The sequence below is a fragment of the Mesoplodon bidens genome (assembly GCF_964165515.1).
Source record: "Mesoplodon bidens genome assembly, chromosome: 12".
In the NCBI taxonomy this organism is placed as follows: domain Eukaryota; kingdom Metazoa; phylum Chordata; class Mammalia; order Artiodactyla; family Ziphiidae; genus Mesoplodon; species Mesoplodon bidens.
Window position 1 is genome coordinate 7,578,536 of NC_138168.1, and position 26,228 is coordinate 7,604,763.

General features: G+C 35.0%; 1 protein-coding gene across 3 annotated transcripts in view; it reads left to right on the forward strand.

Annotated features, from left to right (window-relative positions):
* PHIP (PHIP subunit of CUL4-Ring ligase complex) overlaps positions 1–21,632 on the forward strand; it is a 127,136-nt gene extending 105,504 nt beyond the window's left edge. For 2 of the 3 annotated variants that reach the window (XM_081251351.1, XM_081251349.1), the window contains exons 32-40: positions 1,588–1,713; positions 4,707–4,776; positions 5,114–5,167; positions 5,435–5,584; positions 9,677–9,829; positions 10,422–10,585; positions 11,041–11,300; positions 11,834–12,031; positions 16,149–21,632. In XM_081251351.1, the coding sequence (XP_081107477.1) occupies positions 1,588–1,713; positions 4,707–4,776; positions 5,114–5,167; positions 5,435–5,584; positions 9,677–9,829; positions 10,422–10,585; positions 11,041–11,300; positions 11,834–12,031; positions 16,149–16,786 (1,813 nt within the window). In that variant the 3' untranslated portion in view covers positions 16,787–21,632. The remainder of the gene's footprint in view (positions 1–1,587; positions 1,714–4,706; positions 4,777–5,113; positions 5,168–5,434; positions 5,585–9,676; positions 9,830–10,421; positions 10,586–11,040; positions 11,301–11,833; positions 12,032–16,148) is intronic. The other variant, XM_081251350.1, reaches the window with a different exon arrangement.
* Positions 21,633–26,228: the final 4,596 nt, after the last annotated feature.

Below are 26,228 nucleotides of genomic sequence, written 5' to 3' on the forward strand. Positions count from 1 at the left end.
TTAGCCTAGCTTAGCTAACTTAACCAACTTAGGAAAAAAATCTTTTGGAACAGAGTCCTTACATAAATTAGAAACTGCTTGATTTTTAACTAATGTAGTTGTAGACCTGAGTTACGTTCTTATTTCATAATAATGATGCCTTCATGTGCTATTTCACTGTTGCGAGCTTTTTTGCTTCTCCTCTACTCATTGGCTTCAGACTTCTTACAGTTTGTAGTTTTCCTCTTTGATACTTCTAGTTCAGTCTTAAACCACTGTCAGTTTGCCCTACTGATATTAAATCCTCATGCCTTATCTTACACACAGCTTCTATAGGGTACTCTGAAAATGGCCTGTGATTCTTTTATTAGAATGAGCCTTGTAACTGCTATTGGAAATGCACAGAAGCTTTTCTGTATGCTTCTGTATCCACAATTATATATAATTCTTTTAAAATTCCATATAATTGTTTTCTGTTCACAGATCAGTAACATTTCCTGAGTATTTTCTTCCTTATCATTTTAAGTTGGCTGATATTCTAGAATCTGTCTTTGGATTTTTCTTTAGTTACTGAAATAAAATAATAAAACACCAAAATTTTAATACAGTTGATTCTTGAACAGCATGGGTTTGAACTGCACGGGTCCACTTATACACGGATTTTTTTTTCAATAAATACGTACCTGTAGTACTACATGATCCATGGTTGATTAAATCCATGGATGCGAAACCTCGGATGTGGAGAGCCAACTCTAAAGTTGTATTCAGATTTTAGACTTCAAGGAGGGCCAGTGCCCCTAACTCCCCCATTGTTCAAGGATCAACTGCTTGTCAATTTAGTGTAAAAAAAAAATTAATTTTCATTTCATTAGGTTTCTTAGTAAACTAACATGTTCACCATATTTTTATATTTTTGTATCTCATGAGCAAGCTGTTAGTTAGCTTTTCATTTTTAAATGCCATTTGATTACCAGTAATAGAATTAGATTGAAATTGCTTGGTTTCCTTTTTTAAGTAAAAGCAGATATGCTTATTACCAAAAAATGACACCATACATGAAAGGAATATGTAAAGCAAAAACTAAAACTCCACTGTTTCCCTCCTCCTGCTACTCTCCTTATAGTCTTTCTCCCTAAAAGAAGGCCCTGTTGATAGACTAATGTGTCAAATCCAGACATCTTCTATGCCAGTACATAACATTGCTACTCTTTCCCCCTCCCAACACAAATGACGTTCTATTTTTTTGAAAACAGCTTTTTAAGGTGTGAGTTTTGTAATTGATTTAAGACTGCAATTAAAAGGTCTGAATGTCTTGGTTTTAAAATGTGTGTATGGGGCTCCCCTGGTGGCGCAGTGGTTGAGAGTCCGCCTGCCGATGCAGGGGACACGGGTTTGTGCCCCGGTCCAGGAAGATCCCACATGCTGCGGAACAGCTGGGCCCGTGAGCCATGGCCACTGAGCCTGCGCGTCCGGAGCCTGTGCTCCACAGTGGGAGAGGCCACAACAGTGAGAGGCCCGCATAACGCGCAAAAAAAAAAAAAAAAATGTGTGTATGTATTTCTAAGTATAAAGACATTAATAAGACTTCTGCATTTTGTTTGTTTAAAGGCGGGTTTCTTCCTTAATGTGGGAAGTTCGGTATATAGAGCATAATACACGAACATTTAATGAGCCTGGAAGCCCTATTGTGAAATCTGCTAAATTTGTGACTGATCTTCTTCTACATTTTATAAAGTGAGTATTTTTCCACACTTAATTATATTACTATAATAATTAATGGCAGTATTTTAAAATGTAAAATGCCAAAACATAGAATACAATCATTTTTTATTATACATCATGTCACGTGTTGTGCTATAAGCATAATTCAACTCAAAATAGGAAGCGTATGTCTGTCTAAAGAAGCAGCGTTTAGTTCACTGGCCGATAATAATTACAGAGTCAAAGAGATTGTGTTACAGTTGTGTTCTGCAATTCAAGTAAGAAGATATGGATCTTTCTGTAAATCCAATGTTCGATAATAATAATAATAGCAAGCTTTTACTGAACGTATAGTGTTTTACCTAAATTAGCTCTTCTAAGTCAGATAAAAATCTTACAGGTGTGAGAGATCATTATCTGGAATTTACAGTTAAGGAAATTGAATCTTTTAGAGGTTAACTTGTTTAATTTTCACAGTAAATGAGTGTCTGCCATTTGATTTGAGAACCTTTCACCTTAACATTGTATTGCCCCATCACGTTTATGAACAAGTATTCAGATACGTCAACAGGAAACTGAATTTAACTTTCAAGGTTTTTCTTCTTCAAAGTCAAGTTTACTTCCTCATTCATTAATCCCATACCAAGAGTGATGATAACTACAGCTTCTTAAGACAGCAGGACTTTTACTTCCTTGTCTTACGGATTTTATGCATTCATAGAATGAATTGAGTCTTCTAAATTGAAGCCAGAGGAATGAATCATATGTATATTTTCTACAAAATACAGCTCTGAATTCATACTAAGTTTATTTATATTGGATAATTTTTTCTCATTAAGAGGAGAATTGGGTATTTTATAATTTAAGTATTCACCTGTTATCAGCTTTCATTTTTACATGAAGGTATTATTGAGGCTTTTTTTTTTTTTAAACATCTCCAGCTTCATTCTCATTACTCAGCATAATCATAGGGTCCCTTTTCTTGGTATTAGGTGAGTTTGTTTTTGTTTGTTTTGTTAAGGAATGTAGGTAATTGCAATATAAAAAAACCACCAAAGAAAATTCATAAGATAAACTTTATGCCCTTCCTCAACCTTATTTCTCTAAAGAAAGCTGTTGCCTTCCAAGTAGTTTCAGGGCTGTTATTGCTAAGCTTTTGCTGCTTTTCAGTAAAATTGATAATCAAGAATTAATAATCAAGATAATAAAAATTAGTTATCCTCAGAAAACTATTTATATAACTTGGTTGTAAAAGTTTATAGTATCTTTAACTGTAAAGTTTTTAATCTGTAATTTTGTGTGTTTTATATATGTTATGTACATCTATTTTTCCAAAGAGATAGGAATCAATAGAATCACATGATAGAGTAAATTCATATTTTAGTGAAATAATTTAGATGAAACAATTATTTTTACATTTGGAATAATCTGTGAAATTGTATTTGTTTCAAATAGTTATTTTGAAATGCCTCATAAGAACAGATTAAAATAAAATAATAAAGCATTTACATTGTATATATCTAAAAGTAAATCCCTGGCATTTTTTAGAGGTATACATTTTTAGCTAGTGTTACTTTTCAAGATGTCTAGTATGTCTTGAAATTTTGGTAATGGTACTTTTTAATTGAGTTATTTGGCCAAATTTCAAGCAATAGATGTATACAAAGTGTTGTAATAGATACTTGGAGATAGAAAGAAATGCATAATTATCCTCTTAAATACAGTTTTATAGGGTAGATAAATCCATAACTATAATATAAAGAAAAAGTAAAAGGAGTTTGTATGAATGTTTAGATGAGGGATAGGGTCACTTCTGGTTATAAGGGTGGGATTTCAGGTACAGGGAGAAGTATGTTAAGATGTTCTGGACAAGGTAGATACTGATTCAGAAGTTAGATGAAAGGAAAGCAATTCCAGGGATGAGGAATGGCATGATGGAGGAAGGTAAAGATTTGTTAAGGGAATCGAGTAACTGAAATCAGGTGAAGTAGAGAGTACCTGAGCAGAAGTAATAGGGATACAGTGTGCTAAACTCGAGTTTGGACCATATCGTGGAGGGCCTCGAATGCTGACCTGAGGAACTAAAAATATGAGCACAGGGAGCAAGGAGCTATCGAAAATATTTGTACATGAGAATAGCATGGTGCTTGCTATGCCTTAAGAATATTAATTTGACTGCAGTGTCTAATGTTAACAGATAGGGAGGAGACAAAAGGCAAGGGACTGTTGAAAATTTTTTAACATGAGAATAACATGATGCAAATTGCCTTAAAAATATTAAACTGACTGCAGATTGACTTCTACAGCTGACCGAGTAAGAGGTGATGGAGGCTTAATTTATGGAAGTGAGAAAGAGGCAGATGCCAAGAGATTTTGAAGGTAGAGTCACAGAACTTGTCCAGTGATTGGGTTTACAAGGAGGAGGCAAGGGAAGGAATAGTGAAAAGCCCTGCATTACTGTAAGGAGGGTTGGAAAAAAGAAAGTTAAAAAGAAAAGGGAGAAAGAGTGGAAAACAACAGTTAGTGTTAGACATGCAGAATTTTAGGTGGTGTCAGGAATCTCAGGAGAAGAGTCAGACCAAATTATAGGAACTTGGAGTTCATTAACACAGATAAACTGCAGATATATAAGATTATCTGGTCAAAAGGTATAGAAGATGGCTAAGGACAAAATTTTAGGGAATGCCTACATTTAAGAGTAAAAGGAAGAAGGAATTAGAAGACAGGAGGTATACTAGCTATTCCTTGTAGACTGAAGAATGAAGGAAGGCATTCCAGGCACAGTAGTGAACTGAGGAAAACCTGGGAGTTGGGAATTGGGCTTGGTGTAATGAAATAGGCCAGAGTGGAGGCTTCACATAGAATGGAGGGGCAGGGGCAGATGCGTGTGCATAGGGTTTTGGAGTCAACTGATGAGTAAGCCTTCAGCTTCAAGTTTTATCTTAAAATCTTGTTTTACTCACAGGTTTAAAGGACAAAAATCTCATGACTCCAGTCTTGTATACTAACATTTCTTTGTTATTTAGGGATCAGACTTGTTATAACATAATTCCACTCTACAATTCAATGAAGAAGAAAGTTTTGTCTGACTCTGAGGTATTTAATATTTCATTATGATTATTACTACGTTGGTTATGTTCCATATATAAAAAGAAATTTACACACAGTAGTTTTCAGGTAAATACTGTTATGGAAATTATTTTTGCCTAATGTTGTTGCTAACTTTTTTAAAAAAATGATTCAGAATTGTTATAGTTATAATTTTTTTTAAACGGTGGGTGGAGGGAGACTTTTTCATGAGTCAGTAAAGTGTTCCAGCATCATATATACTATGGGTTTTCCAAAATGTAAAGGAGATAATTGGTATTAAAAAACTATAGAATATAGTGAAACCTAGAATATTTTATGAATCTGATACATTCTTGCTTCAAAGGAAGAAGAAAAAGAAGACACTGATGTGCCAGGAACTTCTACCCGGAAAAGGAAGGTACTAAGTTCTTTGTTTTAACAGAAGTGCTTTATATGAATTAAAATGTATTAAGCATTTTTTTTTACTCTTACTATTTTTAAAGACAGATTAAGTATTAACTTCCAAATCAGTTTCCATCACAACAATGCATGGTTTTCAGAACTAGGTGAATGATGTTTTCTTTTAATTTGAATCACTGTATATTACCTAATTATCCAAGATTAAAAATGAAAATTTTATTATATGTATTATTTTATTAATATTATTTAAACATTTTAATTTTAGGACCATCAGCCTAGAAGAAGATTACGTAACAGAGCACAGTCTTATGATATTCAAGCATGGAAGAAACAGTGTCAAGAATTGTTAAATCTCATATTTCAGTGTGAAGATTCTGAGCCTTTCCGTCAGCCAGTAGATCTTCTTGAATATCCAGTAAGTATTTTTTTTTAATGTGTTTGCACATAGCTTTTTAAAAATTATTTATTTATTTGTTTGTTTGTTTGTTTGCTGCGTTGGGTCCTCGTTGCTGCACGCAGGCTTTCTCTAGTTGCGGCAGGCAGGGACTACTCTTCGTTGCAGGGTGCAGGTTTCTCATTCTCTTATTGTGAAGCAGAAGCTCTAGGTGTGCGGGCTCAGTAGTTGGGGCTCACGGGCTCTACAGCGCAGGCTCAGTAGTTGTGGCACATGGGCTTAGTTGCTCCTCAGCATGTGGGATCTTCCCAGGCCAGGGCTTGAGAACCCGTGTCCCCTGCATTGGCAGGCGGATTCTTAACCACTGCGCCACCAGGGAAGTCCCCCAGTAAGTATTTTTGAAAATACTTTCTTTATTTGTCAGTTTGATTTTGATATATATATAAATACATATATATCTCTTATACATGACAGTTTACTATTTATTTTTATGATTATAGTTTATTTCTTTTTTATTTCATACACCTTCTCATTATCCATTTGGCTACACAGAGCATCTAAATTGAACAGTGTGGTAAAAAGAGAAGTAACCCTGAACTAAGACTCCAAAGAATTGGGTTATTGTCCCAGCTCTGCCTCTTACCAGTTCTGCAGTTTCGAGCAAGTTATTTAGTTTTCATATCTGAGTATATATTTACTATTTTCTTTTCCACACTAATTCTGTGAATTTACTATGGAAATTATTTAGGAAGCAAGAATAATTATACCTGTCTCTAACCTTTCTTACAGGGTTATAGAAGTGGAATGAGAATATTACTAGTTATCTATTAAACATTAAAAGTTTTTACACTGAAGCACTATATATAAATGTAAGGTGGCACTACTATATATGTAGGTTATGCCAATTTATGATCTTTATGGAATTCATGGTAAAAAATTTGAGTAAACATGTTACAAGTATTTATTTTTGCGTGCAGTCTTAGCAATCTAAATTTCACTTCAAGTGATTTTTTATTCCTTTTTCCAGTTACTAAAGATTGTATATCAGATAACATTCATGGTTTCAAATTAAAATTAAACGTTTTATAAGAGATCATGACCTGGATATGGTATCACCAAAGTCTTTATTATCTGTTTTTTTATGTAAGTGTTCTAATTTGCAATGATGAAAATAGAGAAATTTCATCAATAGATAAATATCATAAATGACTTGTCATTTTAAAAATCAAGACACATGTAATCTTAAATGTAGAAGATAAATCTTTAATTCCAGCAATGTGGTAAACTGGACTAATTCAAACCCTACCATCCGAAAAACCTCTTAGAAGAACTGAGCTAATGCTAAAGTGCTCTGGTTTTCATTTCTCTTTGTTTTTGAAACATGTGGATTTCCCTTTGTTTCTTGCAAGCCCAAGTATGTATTTTTTAATATCTAAGTCCAGGAGTCTTCCCTGGAAAATTCTACCAGATGTTTAAAGAACTAACACAAATTCTACACCGTCTCTTCCTCAAGATAAAGAATGCTTCTACACTGATTCTATGAAGCCAGTGTTACCCTGATGTCAAAACCAGACAAAACAGTACAAAAGAAGAAAGTTCAAAAATTCTTAGTATCAGCAAATAGAATTCAGCAATATATGAAAATGATTTTGTACCCTGACCAAGTGGGTTTTTTCCCAGGGATATAAGGCTGGTTCAGTATTCAGAAATCAGTCAATATGTCAGTAATTCATTGCTAAAGAAGAAAAATCACATGATCATATCAGTGCAGAAAAGGCATTTGACAGAATTCAGTACTCATTTCTTTTAAGAATGTACATGTTGGGTATGGTGTGGTAATCATTGTGGCCACAGGAGGAAACAAGAATGAGTCTTGGAAGAAAGAAATTTATTACACTTACAGGTCCCAGAGAGGGGTTCACCAAATACCACTTAGGGCCACAGGGGAAAGCACAGGGTCTTAGTCACGTTGCAGAAGACAGGAGCAGGGGCTTCCCTGGTGGTGCAGTGGTTAAGAATCAGCATGCCAAAGCAGGGGACACAGGTCTGATCCCTGGTCCCGGAAGATCCCACATGCAGTGGAGCAACTATCCCGTGTGCCACAACTACTGAGCCTGCGCTCTAGACCTCGCAAGCCACAACTACTGAATCCCGCGCACCTAGAGCCCGTGCTTCACTGCAACGAAGAGTAGCCCCCACTCGCCACAACTAGAGAAAACCCTCGCACAGCAACGAAGACCCAACACAGCCAAAAAAAACAGGAGCAGAGGACAAGCTTAGGCCAGAGCCTTTACTGAGGTCTCCATGAGAAAGTCAAGGCAGGGCATAGTCAACAGCTTAAGATTGGCTACCTTGAATTACTCCAGTTGGTTTTGGGGCATAGGGGTGGTCTCTGATTGTCTGATACCTGACCCTGGGATGATTCAGGGCAGAGGAAATACTGGCTTGGTGTGTGAGGGTTGCTTAAGGACATGGTTGGTTTGCATGTGAAAGCTGTATTCCCAGCACAACCCTTTGCCATCTCTAAGAATTGCCTAGCCCTTGGGAGGGGGCAGTCTCTCCTTAGGTCTGTTTGGTCCCCAAAATGCCACAGTTTCAAGAATACAAAAAATAAGAAAATTAATATAGTTGGCCCTGTGCTGAATGGATGCCAAAAAGACAAATACATAATCTAAGAGAACAGAACACCATTAATAATAAAAACAGAGCTGAATGGATGCCAAAAAGACAAATACATAATCTAAGAGAACAGAACACCATTAATAATAAAAACAGACTTAAGAAAACTAGGAATAAAGGGGATCTTCCATAACTTGGTAAAGAACATCTGTTTAAAAACCTATTGCTAGGGCTTCCCTGGTGGCGCAGTGGTTGAGAGTCCGCCTGCCGATGCAGGGGACACGGGTTTGTGCCCCGGTCCGGGAGGATCCCACATGCCGTGGAGCGGCTGGGCCCGTGAGCCATGGCTGCTGAGCCTGCGTGTCCAGAGCCTGTGCTCCGCAACGGGAGAGGCCGCAACAGTGAGAGGCCCGTGTACCGCAAAAACAAACAAACAAAAAACCTATAGCTAACGTCATGCTTAATCATGAAAAACTGAATGCTTTCCCCCTAAGATCGGGAGTGGAGCAAAAATGTCCATCCTCACAGCTGCTATTTAACATAGTACTGCAAATTCTAGCCAGTGCAACAAGACAAGAAAAGGAAATAAAGGGCATTGCAGATTGTTATGGAAGAAATAAAACTGTCCCTATTTGTCAAAGGCAGTAATACTGTTTGTTTTATGGTCAAACATATTTGATCATAATTTAAACTTGATGGGGCAAAGTCAAGTTATTGTATTCTGAAAAATACAGTTACATACTCTGGGGCTATAGAAAAGGTATAGTATTATTTACTCCTTTAAAGATACCATATTTGGATCATTTTATACTATTCTGTTGCTTTTTTCTCCTTTCATTTGCCTGTTTTTATTGCTTTATTTTATACACAATTGATTAGGTGGAGACTTTGGGTGACTGCACTTTTCCTCCGTGGAATGAAGTGCAAAGGCTTTGTGACAGATATTTACATTCATAATTCTTGATTACTACAAAGTTCCCAATTATAGTAATTGTAGTACTGAAGTTGAGGTTACTAGAGCTCAGGCCTTCACATACATGGGATGTTAACATATTTTTATTGTTTTTATCTCTTAATTTTAAAGGTATAATTATGTTTCAGTGAATTAGCAGCCTTTAGAGTTCATGAGTAGTATAAAGTTTTGGGTTTTTTATATCAAACTTGTAGTTGTGGAACTGAGTTTTTTCGATATTCTTTTAATCTCCTTTTTCGAACACAACTCTACCCTTTACCTCTTTCTGAAGGGAAAAAAAGCAGAATTTATAGGTGCTTGAATGAGAGAAATCCTGTGTTGATTGCAGTAAAAGGTAGGGGACATGAAAAAAGTAAAAATGACTTGGGGAAAAAAGGGAGCCTTGATGAGGGAAACAAGGAATGATTATTAATAGTTCTAGGACTTGCAGTCATCACAGAAATTGAATGTGAATCCCTGTTATGAGAAGTAATGCATTATTATTATTATATTATTAATATGACCTGTTTTCCCTCTCTTAGGACTACAGAGACATCATTGACACTCCAATGGATTTTGCTACCGTTAGAGAGACTTTAGAGGCTGGGAATTATGAGTCACCAATGGAGTTATGTAAAGATGTCAGACTTATTTTTAGTAATTCCAAAGCATATACACCAAGCAAAAGATCAAGGGTATATAATTGAATTGCTTTCTTTTCTGTTTAAATGAAATGAAATTAGTAGAAAAGTATGTTGAGTAACTAAATGCTGCTTTTATTTAAAATTTAAAGCAAAATTGACAAACTTTCTATTAGGTTCTTAATGGTATTCTAGTAGAAAAAAGAATTCACATCTTTCTGTTTTATTCCTTCTATGAAAAAACACTAATGTCACTAATATTTAGGAATGGTTACTTTTCTTGAAGGTAGTGTAGTTGAATAGACATCATGTACACATTGTCCTGATATGTGTTAGAGGTACGTGTGCTTAACTTTTCCAGCTGTTTTCTGCATTAGTGGAAAGGAGCATTTTTTTCCATATAATGCTCATATGAGTCATAAAAATGAGTAAAACTGTAAATATCATTTACCTTTCTTTGTCCAAGAAATACAAAAATAATTTAGTTATAATAATGTTTCAGTTTTAGCCTTTGTCAAAAGAGATTGAGAAAAAGCAATGTTTTAAATTCTAAAAACTTTTTGTTAGAAAAATATTTAAATTATTATCTCAAAGGAACAGGCATTTCCTTTCAGGAATGTTTGAACAGTTCTTTTTCTTTCCATAGATTTACAGCATGAGTTTGCGCCTGTCCGCTTTCTTTGAAGAACACATTAGTTCAGTTTTATCGGATTATAAATCTGCCCTTCGTTTTCATAAAAGAAATACAATAACCAAAAGGAGGAGGAAAAGAAATAGAAGCAGCTCTGTTTCCAGTAGTGCTGCATCAAGGTATTTGATTTCTTTTAAATATCATCAACTGATCTATAACTTTGTCATCTAAATGATAGAACTTGGTGTTTTTTAATACTTCCTTTACTATTCCCTATATTGCAGAATGATATATTTGACATGCAAGTTCCTATGATGTGGAGGATTTTTAATCTTTTAACTAAAGCTATACTAGTGTAAGTGCTTAAATTCAAACTGCTAAATCTGTACAGTAAAACAGCATTTTTAGGATAGTGATGGCATCATGCTTTCTGTCATATAACTATAGCATTTACAGCGATCCTTCACTAAATATTCACTTTTCAAAGGCTCACAACCATATGAAATCCACTACAAATCTCATATTTTAACATATTTCATAACAGTACAAATATTGAATCCAACAGTATTATAAAACTGTTTTATTCATCCACATAGAGCAATAAGAATGACTAATGAGACTATTTTATTTACAGCCCTGAACGGAAAAAAAGGATCTTAAAACCCCAGTTAAAGTCAGATATTGCTACCTCTCCATTCTCTGCACCTACACGATCAATACCACCAAGGCACAGTGCTGCTCAGATAAATGGTAAAACGGAATCCAGTTCTGTAGTTCGAACCAGAAGCAATCGAGTGGCTGTAGATCCAGTTACCAGTGAGCAACCATCCACTTCTTCAGCAGCGAAGACTTTTATTTCGAAAGCGAACACATCTGCAGTGCCAGGGAAAACAAGTAAGAATCAGCTACAGTTTCTAAATTGAAATATTTATAATGACTTTTGTAATTTAAGCATTTACTTTGCCAAGTGGAATATATTGGATTTAGTAAATTCCATCAGACACTGTTGGTTTTGCTTTTTTATATTGTTTTTGCGCGTTTTTCTTTTAATTTTTTTTTTTTTTTTTTTTGATAAGGAAAAGAACAGTTGAGGTTTAGGAGTGTCAATATAGGATAATGCTCAAAAATGGCAACTCTGATCCAAACTGCCTAAATTTAAATCGTAGAACCCAGACTTGCTAGCAGTTTGCCAGCACTTCCCTTCATAATCTTGCAGTGACTGGACAGCTTCTGAAAGGTCTGAAACTATTATGTACGCCTTTTTCCTTTTTGAAAGTAGATTTCTTACGGAAGCTTTAAGCATCCCCCAGGTTTTGTCCTGTTGGCTAATTCTTATTCACTTTAGAAGTAATCCCAACCTTCTTGCTTGTTTTTTAAGGTTAAATAATTTAACTCTTAGCTTTTAATCTTTTGTATGTGTGTTTTAGTTCTAGAGAATTCCGTGAAACATTCCAAAACCTTGAGTACTCTTTCAAGTCCTGGTCAGTCCAATTTTAGTCATGCCACTAGGAATAATTCTACAAAAGAAAACATGGAAAAAGAAAAGCCAGCCAAACGTAAAATGAAATCGTCTGTGCTCTCAAAGACATCCGCTCTCTCGAAGTCATCAGCTGTCATCGAGCAAGGTACCGTAGATCTTACAAATGGTGGTTCTATTGGAGATAATATTTATATCCACTTTTTAGGTTGCTCATTTAAAAGTCACACATTCTGTATTAGTTGATAAATTTATTGAGACGTCTTTTGATTTGTGCCAAAAGCAAACCGTATTGTTACTAAATTTTAGAAGCCAAGAAAAACTTGCCCTATGAAAAATAAAAGCATTTTCTGTCCTATGAAAAATAAAAGCATATTCTAAAATCACAGGCTTTTAATGATATAAATTTAGTAGTTTTTAACTTCAGTATTACAAAACCTACAAAAGTATATCCAAGAAGTTTAAATAAAGTTGAATTTAGTTAACCCAGTATAGCACTTCTTTAGAAAAATGTGAGTTGTTTTTATATCACAAAATTCAACACACTGACCTTTAAATTCATTAGGATTGTCTATAGCCAGATATCTATTCTAGCATACAACTTTTGACCCCTTAGAGTTATGCTTCCAAAGTTCTTTTGTCTTCAGATTTTCATTGTGTAAGTTTTCTGTTTGAAAGATGAAGAAAGTAACTGATGAAATACACCCTATGACATGTTAAAATAATTATGGCTTCTTGACAGCAGACAGCTCAAGAATAAGCATTTTTTGTCATGACTTCCAGAGTGTGTCTAGACCATTTCCTTTTCAGTATTCCCCCCAGAAACCTCTCACAATTTAATTTTTCTACTGAAACAACCTCATTTTGACTAATGATATTGGGATCTTCCCACCTCTATAAGTTTAAAATCATCATCCAAATCTACTTATTTCTTTCTGCCTCCTTAACATCTCTGAGATCCATCTCCTCCTCTCCATTCTTACTTGCGTGGACTGTCGCACTGTCCTAACTGGTCTCCCTGCCTCAGTTCTCAACTCTACCTTATTCAGTCCATCTTCCACATTTCAGTCAAAGTGACCTTTCTGATCACGTGCACACAGACACACACACACACACACACACACACACACACACACACACACACACAGAATTAAGATCCTTCCCTGCCTTCGAATCATACATGGAATCAGAGTTTAATGTTTTTGCCTGTTACACAAGACTCTTCATCGCTTGGCTGTTGTCTAACATTCAGCTGTCCTTACTTTTCTGGCTCCCTTTTATGTCCCAGCCATCCTAAACCACTTGGAAGTCCCTAAATATTGTTGTCCTTTCTTCCTTCTTCGGAATTTCTTTTTTCCTACTAGTTTAATAGTTTCCGGTTCATTGCCTTTTGTGGCCCTTATAATGTTGATAGAACTATTCTTTTTTTATGTTGTCTATCTCCAGTAGAATCTGAACTCCTGTGCTTGCCCATGCTCATTTTTTAATTGCCTATACTTAGTATATAGTGGACAATCAGTGTTTGAATAAATAAGTAAATAATTTTGTATGTGAGTGTTTTACATTTTTATATTTGCTTCCTTTCTGAACTGAATTCAAAGTTTTGAATGGTATATTGGCCTTGCTTCTGTTAGTCCTGAATCTTAGGGAAATCAAATGTATATAGAGAATTGGTTCTAGCATTATGATAGGGGAGGTCCAATAGCCAATTTGATTCATAGTTTTTGAGTATTACAAATACATAGGAATACCAGTGCAGTATAGAAATATAATAAGCTACTATGTAACTCATTAATGATGACTTATCATATAAATATTGGTACTTGAATTAACTATTAGAAACAAGAGCAGTGCTGTGCAATTGAAATATAATACAAGCCACGTATGTTCTAGTAGCTACATGTAGTAACAGCAAACAGGTGAAATTATCAGTTTTAATACTGTATTTTATTTACTCCTTTATATCCAAAATATTATTTCAGTGTGTCATCAGTGTTTCAAAATGTACACTGCTTCATATTCAAATTTAAACTTAATTACAAATTCATTTCCTCAACTGCTTAGTTACATTTCAAGTGCTCAGTGGCCGTGTGGTTAGTAGTGACCTCATTGGATAGTACAGGTCCAGATGAGTGATTTTTAAAACTTTTTAACTCTTGAATTCCTTTTGAAAAGAACTGCATTAGTTCTGAACCTTTTTAGGTTACATATTGCTTTGTAAAGTTGGCCAACCCTGTAGTTTTTTTCCCTAAAAAAATGCACATAGGCATATCCACACAAAATTTGGACCATTTCAAGGAGCTCCTGGAGTCCTTGAAGCCAGTCTGTAGAACTTTTGTAGGGTACATGAACTGGATATTTATTTGCCAGTAGTCTTAATGTAAAACAAATTAAAAGATACACAGAATCTTACAGAATCCTCAGGCAGGTTAAGGGTAATTGTTTGTTAGAAAATACTTTTACTACTTTATGCACACACACGTTTCTCCCCTGCGCCCCTCCCCTCGTCATTATTCAAAACCACTAATCTGAAGAAAGTCATGTGTACTGTGGGGTCAGGAAATGAGGGCTTTGCCTTCCTCCTCTGCTGTTGGCTCAGAGACTCCTTCTCTGAGTCTCTTGACAGTTATTTCCTGAAGTTTGCAAAGCACTGTACAGTTCAAGCCCAAGACATATACCATTATGAAGAAGCATTCTCTTTAACAGCACTTTCCATCTCTTTATGGATTTCCTGTAAAATACTGCATTGCAGATCTCCCACCACAACCAAAACAAAAAACTTCAGAATTTTGGAGGAAAAAAAGTTAGTGGTGGGCTTCCCTGGTGCGCAGTGGTTGAGAGTCCACCTGCCGATGCAGGGGACGCGGGTTTGTGCCCCGGTCCGGAAGGATCCCACATGCCGCGGAGCGGCTGGGCCTGTGAGCCATGGCCGTTGAGCCTGCGCGTCCAGAGCCTGTGCTCCGCAACGGGGAGGCCACATCAGTGAGAGGCCCGCGTACCGCCAAAAAAAAAAAAAAAAGTGGTAATGCGTGTTTGTCACCTTTTTCGTCATCTGAAAGGGTAATAGCTTTTTTTTTTCTTTTTAAACCATAGAAAGGCAGTTCATCATGATGTCCAGATCCTACAGATTTAGAATTTGATCTTAAGAATTTTTTTTATTTTTTAATAAAGCGTAATGGTCTTTATCATGGAGTTTGTTATAATGGGATTTTAATCCTGATAATAGTTGCACACATAGTGGATTTGATTGATACGTGCAGCCAGTATTGCTTATGATTAAAAATCAGTCATTTGCCATTCAGTTACATAAGGAGATAGGACTGTTCCAAAAAGAGCCTGTGAAGAAAACTGCCATTTAGTTGCTTTTTTTTTAACCCTTCTTTAAAAATTCTGTGACCAAGAGTAACTTATTTCTACTTTTGTAAAAAGGATAGACGAAGAATATCAAAGCCATGGTAGTGTTGATGGAGAACAACGGTTATGAATTATTCCAGTAGATGTACTTCCAAACCTCTTGCATAGGAGTTAGTAGGAAAGGAGATCCTTTTTACTTCTGAGGAACATAAGGAAATATTTAGACTATGAATTCTTCTCTGATATCAGAAAGGTCATGATCATCATCACAGAGGATTAAATAAGAGTTAGAATCATTCCAGTCTTGATAGTCCCTTTTTCCTCCATCCGTAATAGAAAAAAATGATTAGAGGAAAGTAGAGGGGGATGATAATGCTTATTTATTCCGATTACCAAGTTTACAGGTCATGGATTTTATGCTAAGATTATTTTCCATGATGGAGCTGCTTGAAGGTAGGAAGACAGGAAAATTCTGTGTTAATGAGGGAAACAAAGTGCTTTGTGGTGGTGAAGTTCCATACGAGTAAACAGGGTCATTTTGTGTAATGAAAACAACGCTCATACATTAGGATGTATAGTAAAGGTAGTAGGAATAAGAAACCTTGGCTAATCCCAGCTCTATCATAATTTACAGTATTAACTTAGACAAGTAATTTATTTGCTCTGAGTTTCATTTCCCTCTTGTCAAGTCATCAGTGACTTCATTAAGGATGCTTCTCTTCTGTGAGTTTTAAATAGAAGATAAATAATATCATTAAACTGTTAGCCTTTTGTCAGTTCTTTTTCTCATATTAGTTAAAAAAATTGGATTATATCATTACGTATAAGTATAGCAGTGGACTTATTGACTGGTTTGAGGGTCAAATGAAAAAGCAGTTCCGTATATTAAGTGCACTGTTGTTCCCTTTCAGCAGATTGTAAAAACAATGCTCTTGTACCTGGAAGCATTCAAGTAAATGGCCACGGAGGGCAACCATCTAAGCTTGTGAAGAGAGGACCTGGAAGGAAACCTAAGGTGGATGTTAATACCAGCAGTGGTGAAGTTACACACAAGAAGAGGGGTAGGAAGCCCAAAAAGCTACAGTATGCAAAGCCCGAAGATTCGGAGCAAAATAGCATGCATCCCATCAGAGATGAAGTAGTTCCTTCTTCAACCTGCAATTTTCTTTCTGAAACTAATATTGTAAAGGAGGATTTGTTACAGAAAAAGAGTCGTGGAGGCAGAAAACCCAAAAGGAAGATGAAGACACAAAAACTAGACTCAGATCTCATAGTTCCTACAAGTGTTAAAATGCTAAGGAGAAGTAACCGAAAAAAGACAGACGATCCCCTGGATGAGGAAGAAGAGTTTGAGGAACTTAAAGGCTCTGAACCTCACATGAGAACTAGAAACCAAGGTCGAAGGACAGCCTTCTATAACGAGGATGACTCTGAAGAGGAGCAAAGGCAGCTGTTGTTTGAAGACACTTCTTTGACTTTTGGAACTTCTAGTAGAGGACGAGTCCGAAAGTTGACTGAAAAAGCAAAAGCTAACTTAATTGGTTGGTAACTTGCATCAAAATATTTTACTTCAAAATCTATAAAGCAGGTACAGTTAAGGAGTATGTAGAACTATGGCTTCTGCTTCCTTGCTGCTATGACGGATTAGGGAATGTTATGATTTGATTTGCAAAAAAAAACAAACTTACAAGACACTTCACTTCTTTAAATGAATATATATATATATAAATATATACATATATATTTTAAATGTTTGCTATTTATTGCCCTTAGATAGGTTATGCATTTCAACATTCATTTCATTTACTGTTCAAAACAAAGGAAATTGAGGCTCTATAATGAATTCCCAATTTATTTCTGAAGAAGACAGTTCTGCTATACTCTTAAGGAGCATAATATTCCTAGTGATAGAGCATTTTATGTTAAAATGAATTATTTTTGACCAAGCCAGGTACATTTCTGTTGATACAGAAGTCTTGTCCCTAGGAGAACAGATGTTACCAGAGTAGCAGTAAATTAAGAAATGTGTTTCCTCTAAAGATAAATATAAAATTCCCACCATTTGATACCCTGAAAAGTTTAATTTTAATTATAGAATGTTCATCTACAAAGAATCTAGAGGAGGCTTTTGCTGTATTCCATTTCTGCCAAACTTAAGAGAAAATGTACTGATGAAAAGGAAACATATCCACATTGGAAAACATTTGACTGTCTAATTTTTCAGACCTTGATTCTTATGTCAATCACTCAATCTCTGTTTATTGTGCCAAAGACTGAGAATCAGTGCAGTGGAAAGCCTGTTTTTGACTGTCAGGACAGCATACACTTTTTCAATATTGGAAAGGCTATATATTATTCTAAAGAGCAAGTTATTAAAGAGTTATGCTGAGGTGTATCTTTTTTTGGTACTAATAGTAGAAAATAATGCACTGGTGGGTCCTTTGACAGAGATGTTTTAGAGAAAATGTTTAAGTGGTTAAAGGATTCAAGGAAAATACAGGAAAAAGGTATGGGATTTGATGTTTACTTGTTAATCCGGATTAATGTCATTTCTAAACTTTAGACATATCTAATAGGCTAAAATGACTTACAAAGAAATGTGTCTGTGTGTGTATGTGTATATATTGATAAATGGGTATAATTAAATATATATACAAACACATACTTATATACTATTACCCAGGTATAAATTCTTTTTTCAGGATTTTTTAGATAGTGGTAGAATAAAAATAATTTTAAAATGTCATACTTTATAGTTTAATTTTAAGGGGAAGATTGGTTATTTTCAATTATTAAAGGTTTAAAAATAGGCCAAATCACTTTTTATGCAATCATGTTTTATACAGTGGTCTCATTGCACATTGTGTTTTTTCTGCACTTTTTACGGTATCCTTATCACGCTGGTATGTCAGTATACACCCTAAAGAAAAATTCCATTTAATGATTGTGCCTTGTATTCTATTATTTTTTGCATCATTAGTAAAATTAAGTTGTCTATTGTAAATGATAACTATATGACTTAGGAGAATGTATTGCTATATGTACTGCTATGGAAAAGGAAAGCAGTTATTTATTTGTTTATGGTACAGTTAGTTATTTTATACCTTAAAAACCAACATAAATACCATTTCTATTGTTTAAAGATTATTGTCCATTTTTTTAAAAGTTTAAAGAATGTAGTATTTTGTGAGGACTGGTATGGTACAAAAATGTAGCCAAAATTTTCAGATACTACATTTTTAAAAAGTGAGGTTGGGGAATATATGTATCAGCATGACCCTGATATCGAAAAATAAAGTCTTTAATTGAACCTTGGCAAAATACATTACATAATTATTTCTATAATATTTCTGGTAGGGATAAATGTTAGCTGTCATTTGTCTTGAAAAAGGATGGAAAGTGATGCATTTGGGCTTTTTAGATTGTTTGCAACTAAATTTGTACAGAAATCCTCCTATGAAATTAATTAAGTAAACCATTTTCCAGATCTTAACTGGATTGCTGTGATTTTGCAGTTGAAAATAATTTCAAAATTTTCAGGTTTTTTGTATATTTATTTTTTTCTAACAAATATATTTAACTATATAATTAAAATTCAGTAGTTAAACCCTTCATAATGCAGAAATGGATGGCTTGGTTGTATAGTAAAATGAGTCTCTCAGTTACACCAGTATTGAAAATAATAGTGTGTATGTTTGAAATTTAAGTCATTAATTTGTTGCTTTTGAAGGCAGTCTATTTGAAACATGTAATTTCCTGATGTTATCTGCATTGTGTTAGAAAATAAGACTATAAAATCCATTTTTGTAAAAAAAAAAATATGTGTACAGTTTTAAGGTGTGTACAGGAAAAGGAAGAGCGTACACAGTCTTAAGAGTGAAATATACCGCTAGTAGGGTGTAAATTCTAACTCGAGCAAAAAAATGAGTATTTACTATCTTACCTGCAACAAGTAAATGTATTATTCCTGTTCTAAAGACACTATATATTTATGACCTTATTTGGATATTATTAGACACTGGTTACTTAGTAAGGCAGAAATGACTTGGATCAGATTCTTTGTAATTGAAACACTTAAAAATGTATTAGTAATAACCAGATATATCTAGATTTTATTTTTTTATAATTTAGCTTCTATACGTTGCAAAAGTTGCATTGAGAAATTTAAGTCATCACCATAGTTTTGTTCTGTTTTACCACTTGGAAAATATCTTCTTTGAGACAGTAACGCCGTATATATACTGTTTATAGGTCAAAAGGAAATGTTGGCAGTTGTTTTAGGTGAGCAATAAAAGAATTTTAAGTTTCCTGTAAGTTTCAGAAATATAACTTGTTATTACATTCATAGAAAATGTAAATCAATTTATGTATTTTTAAGTACCTAGCCCTAATATTCTCTCCCTCCACCCCAACATTCTTGAGTCCCAGTCAAATCTTATAAAATTACAAAATGTTGCAAATGAGCAGATTAAACAGTCTAATTACAATCTCGTAACTCTGGGCAGTAGACATACTTCTTAAAAATGTTATTCTTTGCAATCTGCTATTATGGCATTGGACTGTTCTCTGCATATATTCATGAACTAAAGATTTGGCCTTGCTTTCATTGTTTTTATTATTGTACAACATCACAAATTTGAAGACTATTTGGTAGCATTGTAACAACAATCTTCCTCCTTAAGTAGAATAATTGTATAGAATATTTGTGAGCATGTTTAGGTCACATCTGAGACACGAAGTTTGGTTGAATCTAGTATCACTTGGAAATGAAGTATGTAATATACACTGATCAGCAAAAAGATCCTTGTGCAGCATGTATGTTAACATCTAGAACTGTCCCTTATCTGCAGTACAGTAGATTAATCAGACATTTTAACAAAAGTATTCAAATAACATTTTTACCTTATATGATATTAGCAACATTTACATGTTTTGAAATATGATTTGTAATATAAATTAGTTTCTCCAGTTTATAGCATTTAATTCTAGCATTCCATTTTATACATGCAAACATACCTCTCTCTCAGATGTCAACTGGAAGCAATTTTTACTGTTTTCTACCTAATGAAAACAAATTGTTATTCTGAATGTTTTTGTCCACCTGAAATTTACTGTTGAGTAGGTTGAAAGGACCAAGATACTTGAGTGTTTAAAAGGGCTATAAGTGTTCTCATATGCAGGAAATATATGATTTTAAAAGTCATAATAGGGGAAGTACTTTTATGTTCTGTGAATTACACCTATATTTAGTTGTTTTTTGGTTTTGTTTTTAAACAGGTTGAGAAGTGGTTTAGTTAAGCCTAGGCAACAATTTATTTTACTACTAAAGTCGGAAAATATACCTTTTCTTCACTTCCGTCCTTGCAGTTCTCCTCATTTCCCAAATTTCCAAGTGATTTGAACTAAATACTACATTTACTAAGAAGCTATTTTTGTTCTTAATTATACTGAGCTAAGGACTCCAGATGGAAGGTCATTTTGTACTATGTACAATACCCAAAAGAGGTCACATTGAGTCAGAAGACTGTAAGTACCGCTTTTGACGCTCCAGATATAAACCTTGTACACACTGTAGTAAAACAATTAGAAAATATTATGAGCTATAAATATTATTTTTAGTTTTGATAGCTCTGTGTTGAAATACTTTTTTAATGCAGATAAAATCATCAGGAAATTAACCTTATATGGCACAAACCAAATACATAATAGTGGGTGGCTATGAGTTTCTACATTTAAGGAGCTAAGAAAATAGGTTTGAGAGGACATATAGTACACACACCTATGAGGCAGATGCACACACGTTACTGTTAAGATTGTGCGTGTTGACTGATCACGATGAAAGGCTACAAATTGTGACAAAATACAAAGTTACATTTTTGGACCATATTAAAACTGCAAGAAGATGGGGTCTTATTTAAAGATCTTTTAGAAAACTTAAATCCTGTCACACGATATTTAGACGTGTAGAATGTAGCTCAATTTTAAAAAGTAACTGACCTAGAGAGTTAATGTTGAAACTGACACATTTGCAAATTAAAATGCTTATTTTGTACAGAAAACAATGTTAAACACAAGCAAATCTGTTGTATGTAATAAGTAACAGAGTTTTAAAACAAATTATTTAGCTTTATTGAAATTTTGGTTTTTTTCTTTCTGGAAACCTGGAGTATCATGTTATAAACGGCAGTCTCACACCAGAATAGCAGTGCCCTTTGTTTTTGTACATATTGATTGGACCTTTCTTTACTGTTAGGTGGACACTTTCTATGTTAGTTTTGAAGCATAATTCTTTGAATCCTTTTATACAAACTAGAATGTATGTGTAAGAATTCCTGTCCCTGCAATGTAGTAACTACAAACTTATTTTTAAATAAATAGAAAACTTGTTTTTCTAAGCTATTTTGTAGAGCCTCATGATTTCTTTATTTTTTTTTTGGTAACACATAAAGCACTAAGTACATAATTTCAAGAGGTATTATGTAAATGCTGGTACATTAGTGTCTCCAATGCCCTGTCTACTTGGCAAAAAGTTAAAATACATTAGCTAATTAAAGGATTGTGGGTACCCTAATGTAATTTAATTCCAAAATAACCAAAGGTTAAAAATGTCATTTGGGGGGCTTCCCTGGTGGCACAGTGGTTGAGAATCCGCCTGCCGATGCAGGGGACACGGGTTTGTTCCCCGGTCTGGGAAGATCCCACATGCCGCAGAGCGGCTAGGCCCGTGAGCCATGGCCGCTGAGCCTATGCGTCCAGAGCCTGTGCTCCGCAACGGGAGAGGCCACAACAGTGAGAGGCCTGCATACCGCAAAAAAAAAAAAAAATGTCATTTGCTTTTCAATGTGTACACTTAAAACTACATTGATTTGCTGCTATGCATAAGTTACTGTACTGGGTATAATACTTCAATATTCAGACTTTTTTCTCTAAGATATATTTCAAAGAAACAGTTTACATAAGTATTTTCTCAAAAGTGTGAAGTGAAATTTCTGGGAAAATTAAATGGAAGAATGATGAAAACGTTTCATTTGTTAAGCAGTTACACAAAATGAGATTCACAAGGCTATTGCTGTTTTTCTAGAAATTTGTTCAGATTGGTATACATTTTTATTGACATCCTGAGAATCCCAATTTTAGTATAAAGAGTGCATAAGGCTATGATAAATGAAAACTCCAATTAAGCACGTGAAATAATTTGTGAATTTGTAGCTATTAGTGATCATTTCTCCTTAAGAAATTTTGTTTAAATGACTTTGTATAAATTAAATTTCTAAGTTGAGGAAAGCAGGTAAGCATTCCCAGGTACCTTTTTTCTAAAGTATGCTGATATTAATACCTACTTTATACTTAGGAGAACCAGCAAAGAAAAAAATTATTTTTAGCAACCACTTTTTACTAGTTCCTCTTTTGTAATAACATCAACTTTATGTTCTAGGCTAAGCATTTCCATTATCTGAGAACAATAAGATTGAAAGCCACAGCTCAAAATGTCTGTTCTTTGCAGTAGAATACTTTGTAATCTTTTTGCATTTAACATGTTTTACCATATATAGATTATTCCTTTTGGTTTTGTTTAGGGAAAAAATAGTGGAAAAGATTCATTTAAGTACCTTTCTGCCTAATATATTAGACATGTTGACAGCACACTGTAACAGGATGAACTGGGGTTGGAGTTGAGTCATTTCATCTCTGAGTTTCACTTTCCTCATCTGTAAAGTTAAAAAATTGATTAGATAATCTGCAGTGTCCAATTCAAATAATTTATTATTATTTCTCATGTGTATATTGTCTTCTGCACTCATGACTCAATCTTGGCTTTTCTATTTAGTCCCTAAAGAAAATATGCCATTTAATGTGTAGCTTTCAGGCAACCTGTGCCTTGTGGCCATGACCTGATTGTAGTTATGAGATCTTCTGAACCCTTAGTTTCAACTGTGCTGTTGCAACACACCATAAAGTGTGAGTTGAGTTGAAATATTTGTTTACTGGTAATAAAAAGTACTACAGTTTGTGATTTTCCCAAGGGCCCTGTAAGGAATCTCAAAGATAGTTTTAGTGTAAAACACATCCTGAAATTTTTATTTAAGGTCCAGTCTCAGGAAAGCAAAGCCAAAAGAGTTTGAGAAAACTTAATCATGGGTGCCTGAGAATAACAGTTGGTTTCCCATTTAATTAAAAATGAAATAAAATATTGAAATATAGAAGGCAGAACTATTTTAAGAAAACTTAGATCTTTGGCAAGTGGAAAACGTTCCTTGTTTGGGTCTTTATTTTAATAAAAAGGACATTATAAAGTCAAAGCAAATTACTCTGATGAGATATGGAGAATCTGAGCAGATTATTCAGAAGTTAAAGAGCAACTCAGTCTTCTTTCAAGCTCTGAAAACAAGATTATTGTAACAGAAAACCAAATTCTACTTTGGTATTGACATAATACTTAGCAATAAAGGTTTTACAAGCTCTTCCCTCCCCCTCTTCTTCACCTGAATAAGTGCATCAAAGGGAGGGTAACTTAAATTTTTAACCTACTTTATAGTTTCTTTTCAGGCTCTTATTCTCTCTGCTACTTGTATATACTTGTTTTTCATATTTTGGAACAAATAGACACTTCAGGACAAAACTCTTTGTCCTAGAAAAACTCATTCCATTATCCTGATATTCAGTTTTATTTCTCTGTCACTATTTGTTCTTGGTCTCAACTACCTACATGAATTACAAATTTCAACCAAAGTAACTAAATTCGATTTCAGAGAAAATTGGAAGGAAAGTAATTTGAAAACTGTCAGGTGCAAGCAATTTTGTAGAATAGCAAACTCATGAATACACATAACTTCTAAATCTTAAAATTGCAAAAATAAACATGTTCATTAAATACATGACCCAAAGATAGCCACTCATAGTATATAAATATAAGCAGATGTATATAAACTTGAAATTATCCTTAGCAATATTTCAGTATTGAATTTTATAATTAAATAGGTACCCAATGATTAACCATTAATTCCATTTAATATTAGTCCAAAGTTTTAAGTTACCTGAAGGTCTTGGAAATTATGTTCAAGCTGACATACTACAGAACATAATTACTGTTACAAAAACATTTGTCAGAACTATGATTCAATTAATTTGAACACATATTTTATGTTTTTAGCTCTTCCAAATATTATGTAAGAGTACTGTTAGCTTATCTAGTCAGTAAACCAGCATGAGAAATTTAGGGGCTTCAGATTAACTTTTCTCCTCTTGAGATAGCAGACCCGGTTCTCATTTTAAAAAAAAAAGCAAAATAGGGCTTCCCTGGTGGCACAGTGGTTGAGAGTCCACCTGCCAATGCAGGGGACACGGGTTCATGCCCCGGTCTGGGAAGATCCCACATGCCGTGGAGCGGCTGGGCCCGTGAGCCACGGCCACTGAGCCTGCGCGTCCATATCCTGTGCTCCGCAACAGGAGAGGCCACAACAGTGAGAGAGGCCTGCATACCGCAAAAAAAAAAAAAAAGCAAAATATTCTTGCACTATACTCCATATTTATATAGAAAAGACAGCCACTTTTTTTAAAAACCAAAGTTATTAAATAAGTTTAATTTGTCCAAAGATTCATCTTAATTATATGAATTGAAATTCTTTAAATACTTGTGAGCTTGTTGCTTCTGTAAGACTGTTTTTAATGTCTCTTACTTAAAATACTAGAAATTTAGTTTCTCTATTTTCTGTGAATTTGGGAAATGTTAAGTTTATAAAAACACATTTATCTCTATAAACCAATCAGAAGAGAGCTCCTTTGAAGTCCTTTAAGAGATGCTTCAGTTCAATTTATTAATACTTTATGGTAGTAGGAAACTGTTTCATACTTAAGAGGGTAAAGGCTTTTGTTGGTTACAGACAGAAACACAGATCTTATAGCTTCATTTCTACAACTTCAGTCAGTAACGAGTCAAACATAAAGGCTGTCAACTGAAAAAAAAAAAAAAAAGCACAACCTAAAAGTTGACAGTGGTGTTTTATTCAGTGGACAAAACTGAGGACTTAACGCCTAGGACACAGGATCTCAGATAACTGAGAAACTGCTCAGAAGAGATAAGGGAGGAGTCAGAATATATAGGAGTTTTTCCAACAAAAACCAGGTAGTCAGAGCATCATAAGATTAAAGAAAACCAGACATCTCAAGTTTCAGAATGTAGTGCTTTTCTACGTATGGGAAGATGCAAGAGTGGGCTCACTGAAATCATTCCTTTGAGATGCACCTCAGCTATCTGGGGCCAGTATCCTGTGCTTTCTCATCCTGAGTCTCCTCAGGGTGCACCGCCGGGGTGGCTGCAGCAGTTGACTGCTAGATGGGGGGGCATCCTGCCTCCACCCTGAGTTCCCTCAGGGCCCACTGCCAGGGCAGCTGTAATGTGGTGGCTTAATGGCTGCCTTGGTTTACTGATATGGCAGGTGGCATTCTTAGTTCACAGTGCTCCCTCATGATCGTAAATTCGACCAATGTTTGGGAGGCATTTCATAAACAATTTTTGTCCCATGGCACTGAGAAATTCATCCCAGATCAGGTGAAGATTTTGTTTTTCCACACTGTGTGGCACGTAGGATCTTAGATCCATGTGGGATCTTAGTTCCCCAACCAGGGATCAAACCCAGGCCCCCTGCATTGGAAGGTGGAATCTTAACCACTGGACCGCTGGGGAAGTCCCCAAAGTTTTTGTTGATATGCCATTCCAGGGGCTAATTTCTGGATTAGGCCTGGTTGATAATTTAAAATTCTCTGGGTGGTGGAGACATGAGGACCTGCTGTCTGCACAGCGTCTGGCTGCGGGGCTTCTTCCTGTACCTCTTCTCGCTGCAAACCCCACATATCAGAAGACAGGCTGCCTAAAGTCATACTGAGCTCACAGCCACCTCAAAACACACCCCTTGGCAAGGCCCTGCCCATTAGAGGGACAAGACCCAGTTTAACCCACGAGAGGGCAGGCACCTGTCCCTCCCACCAGGAAG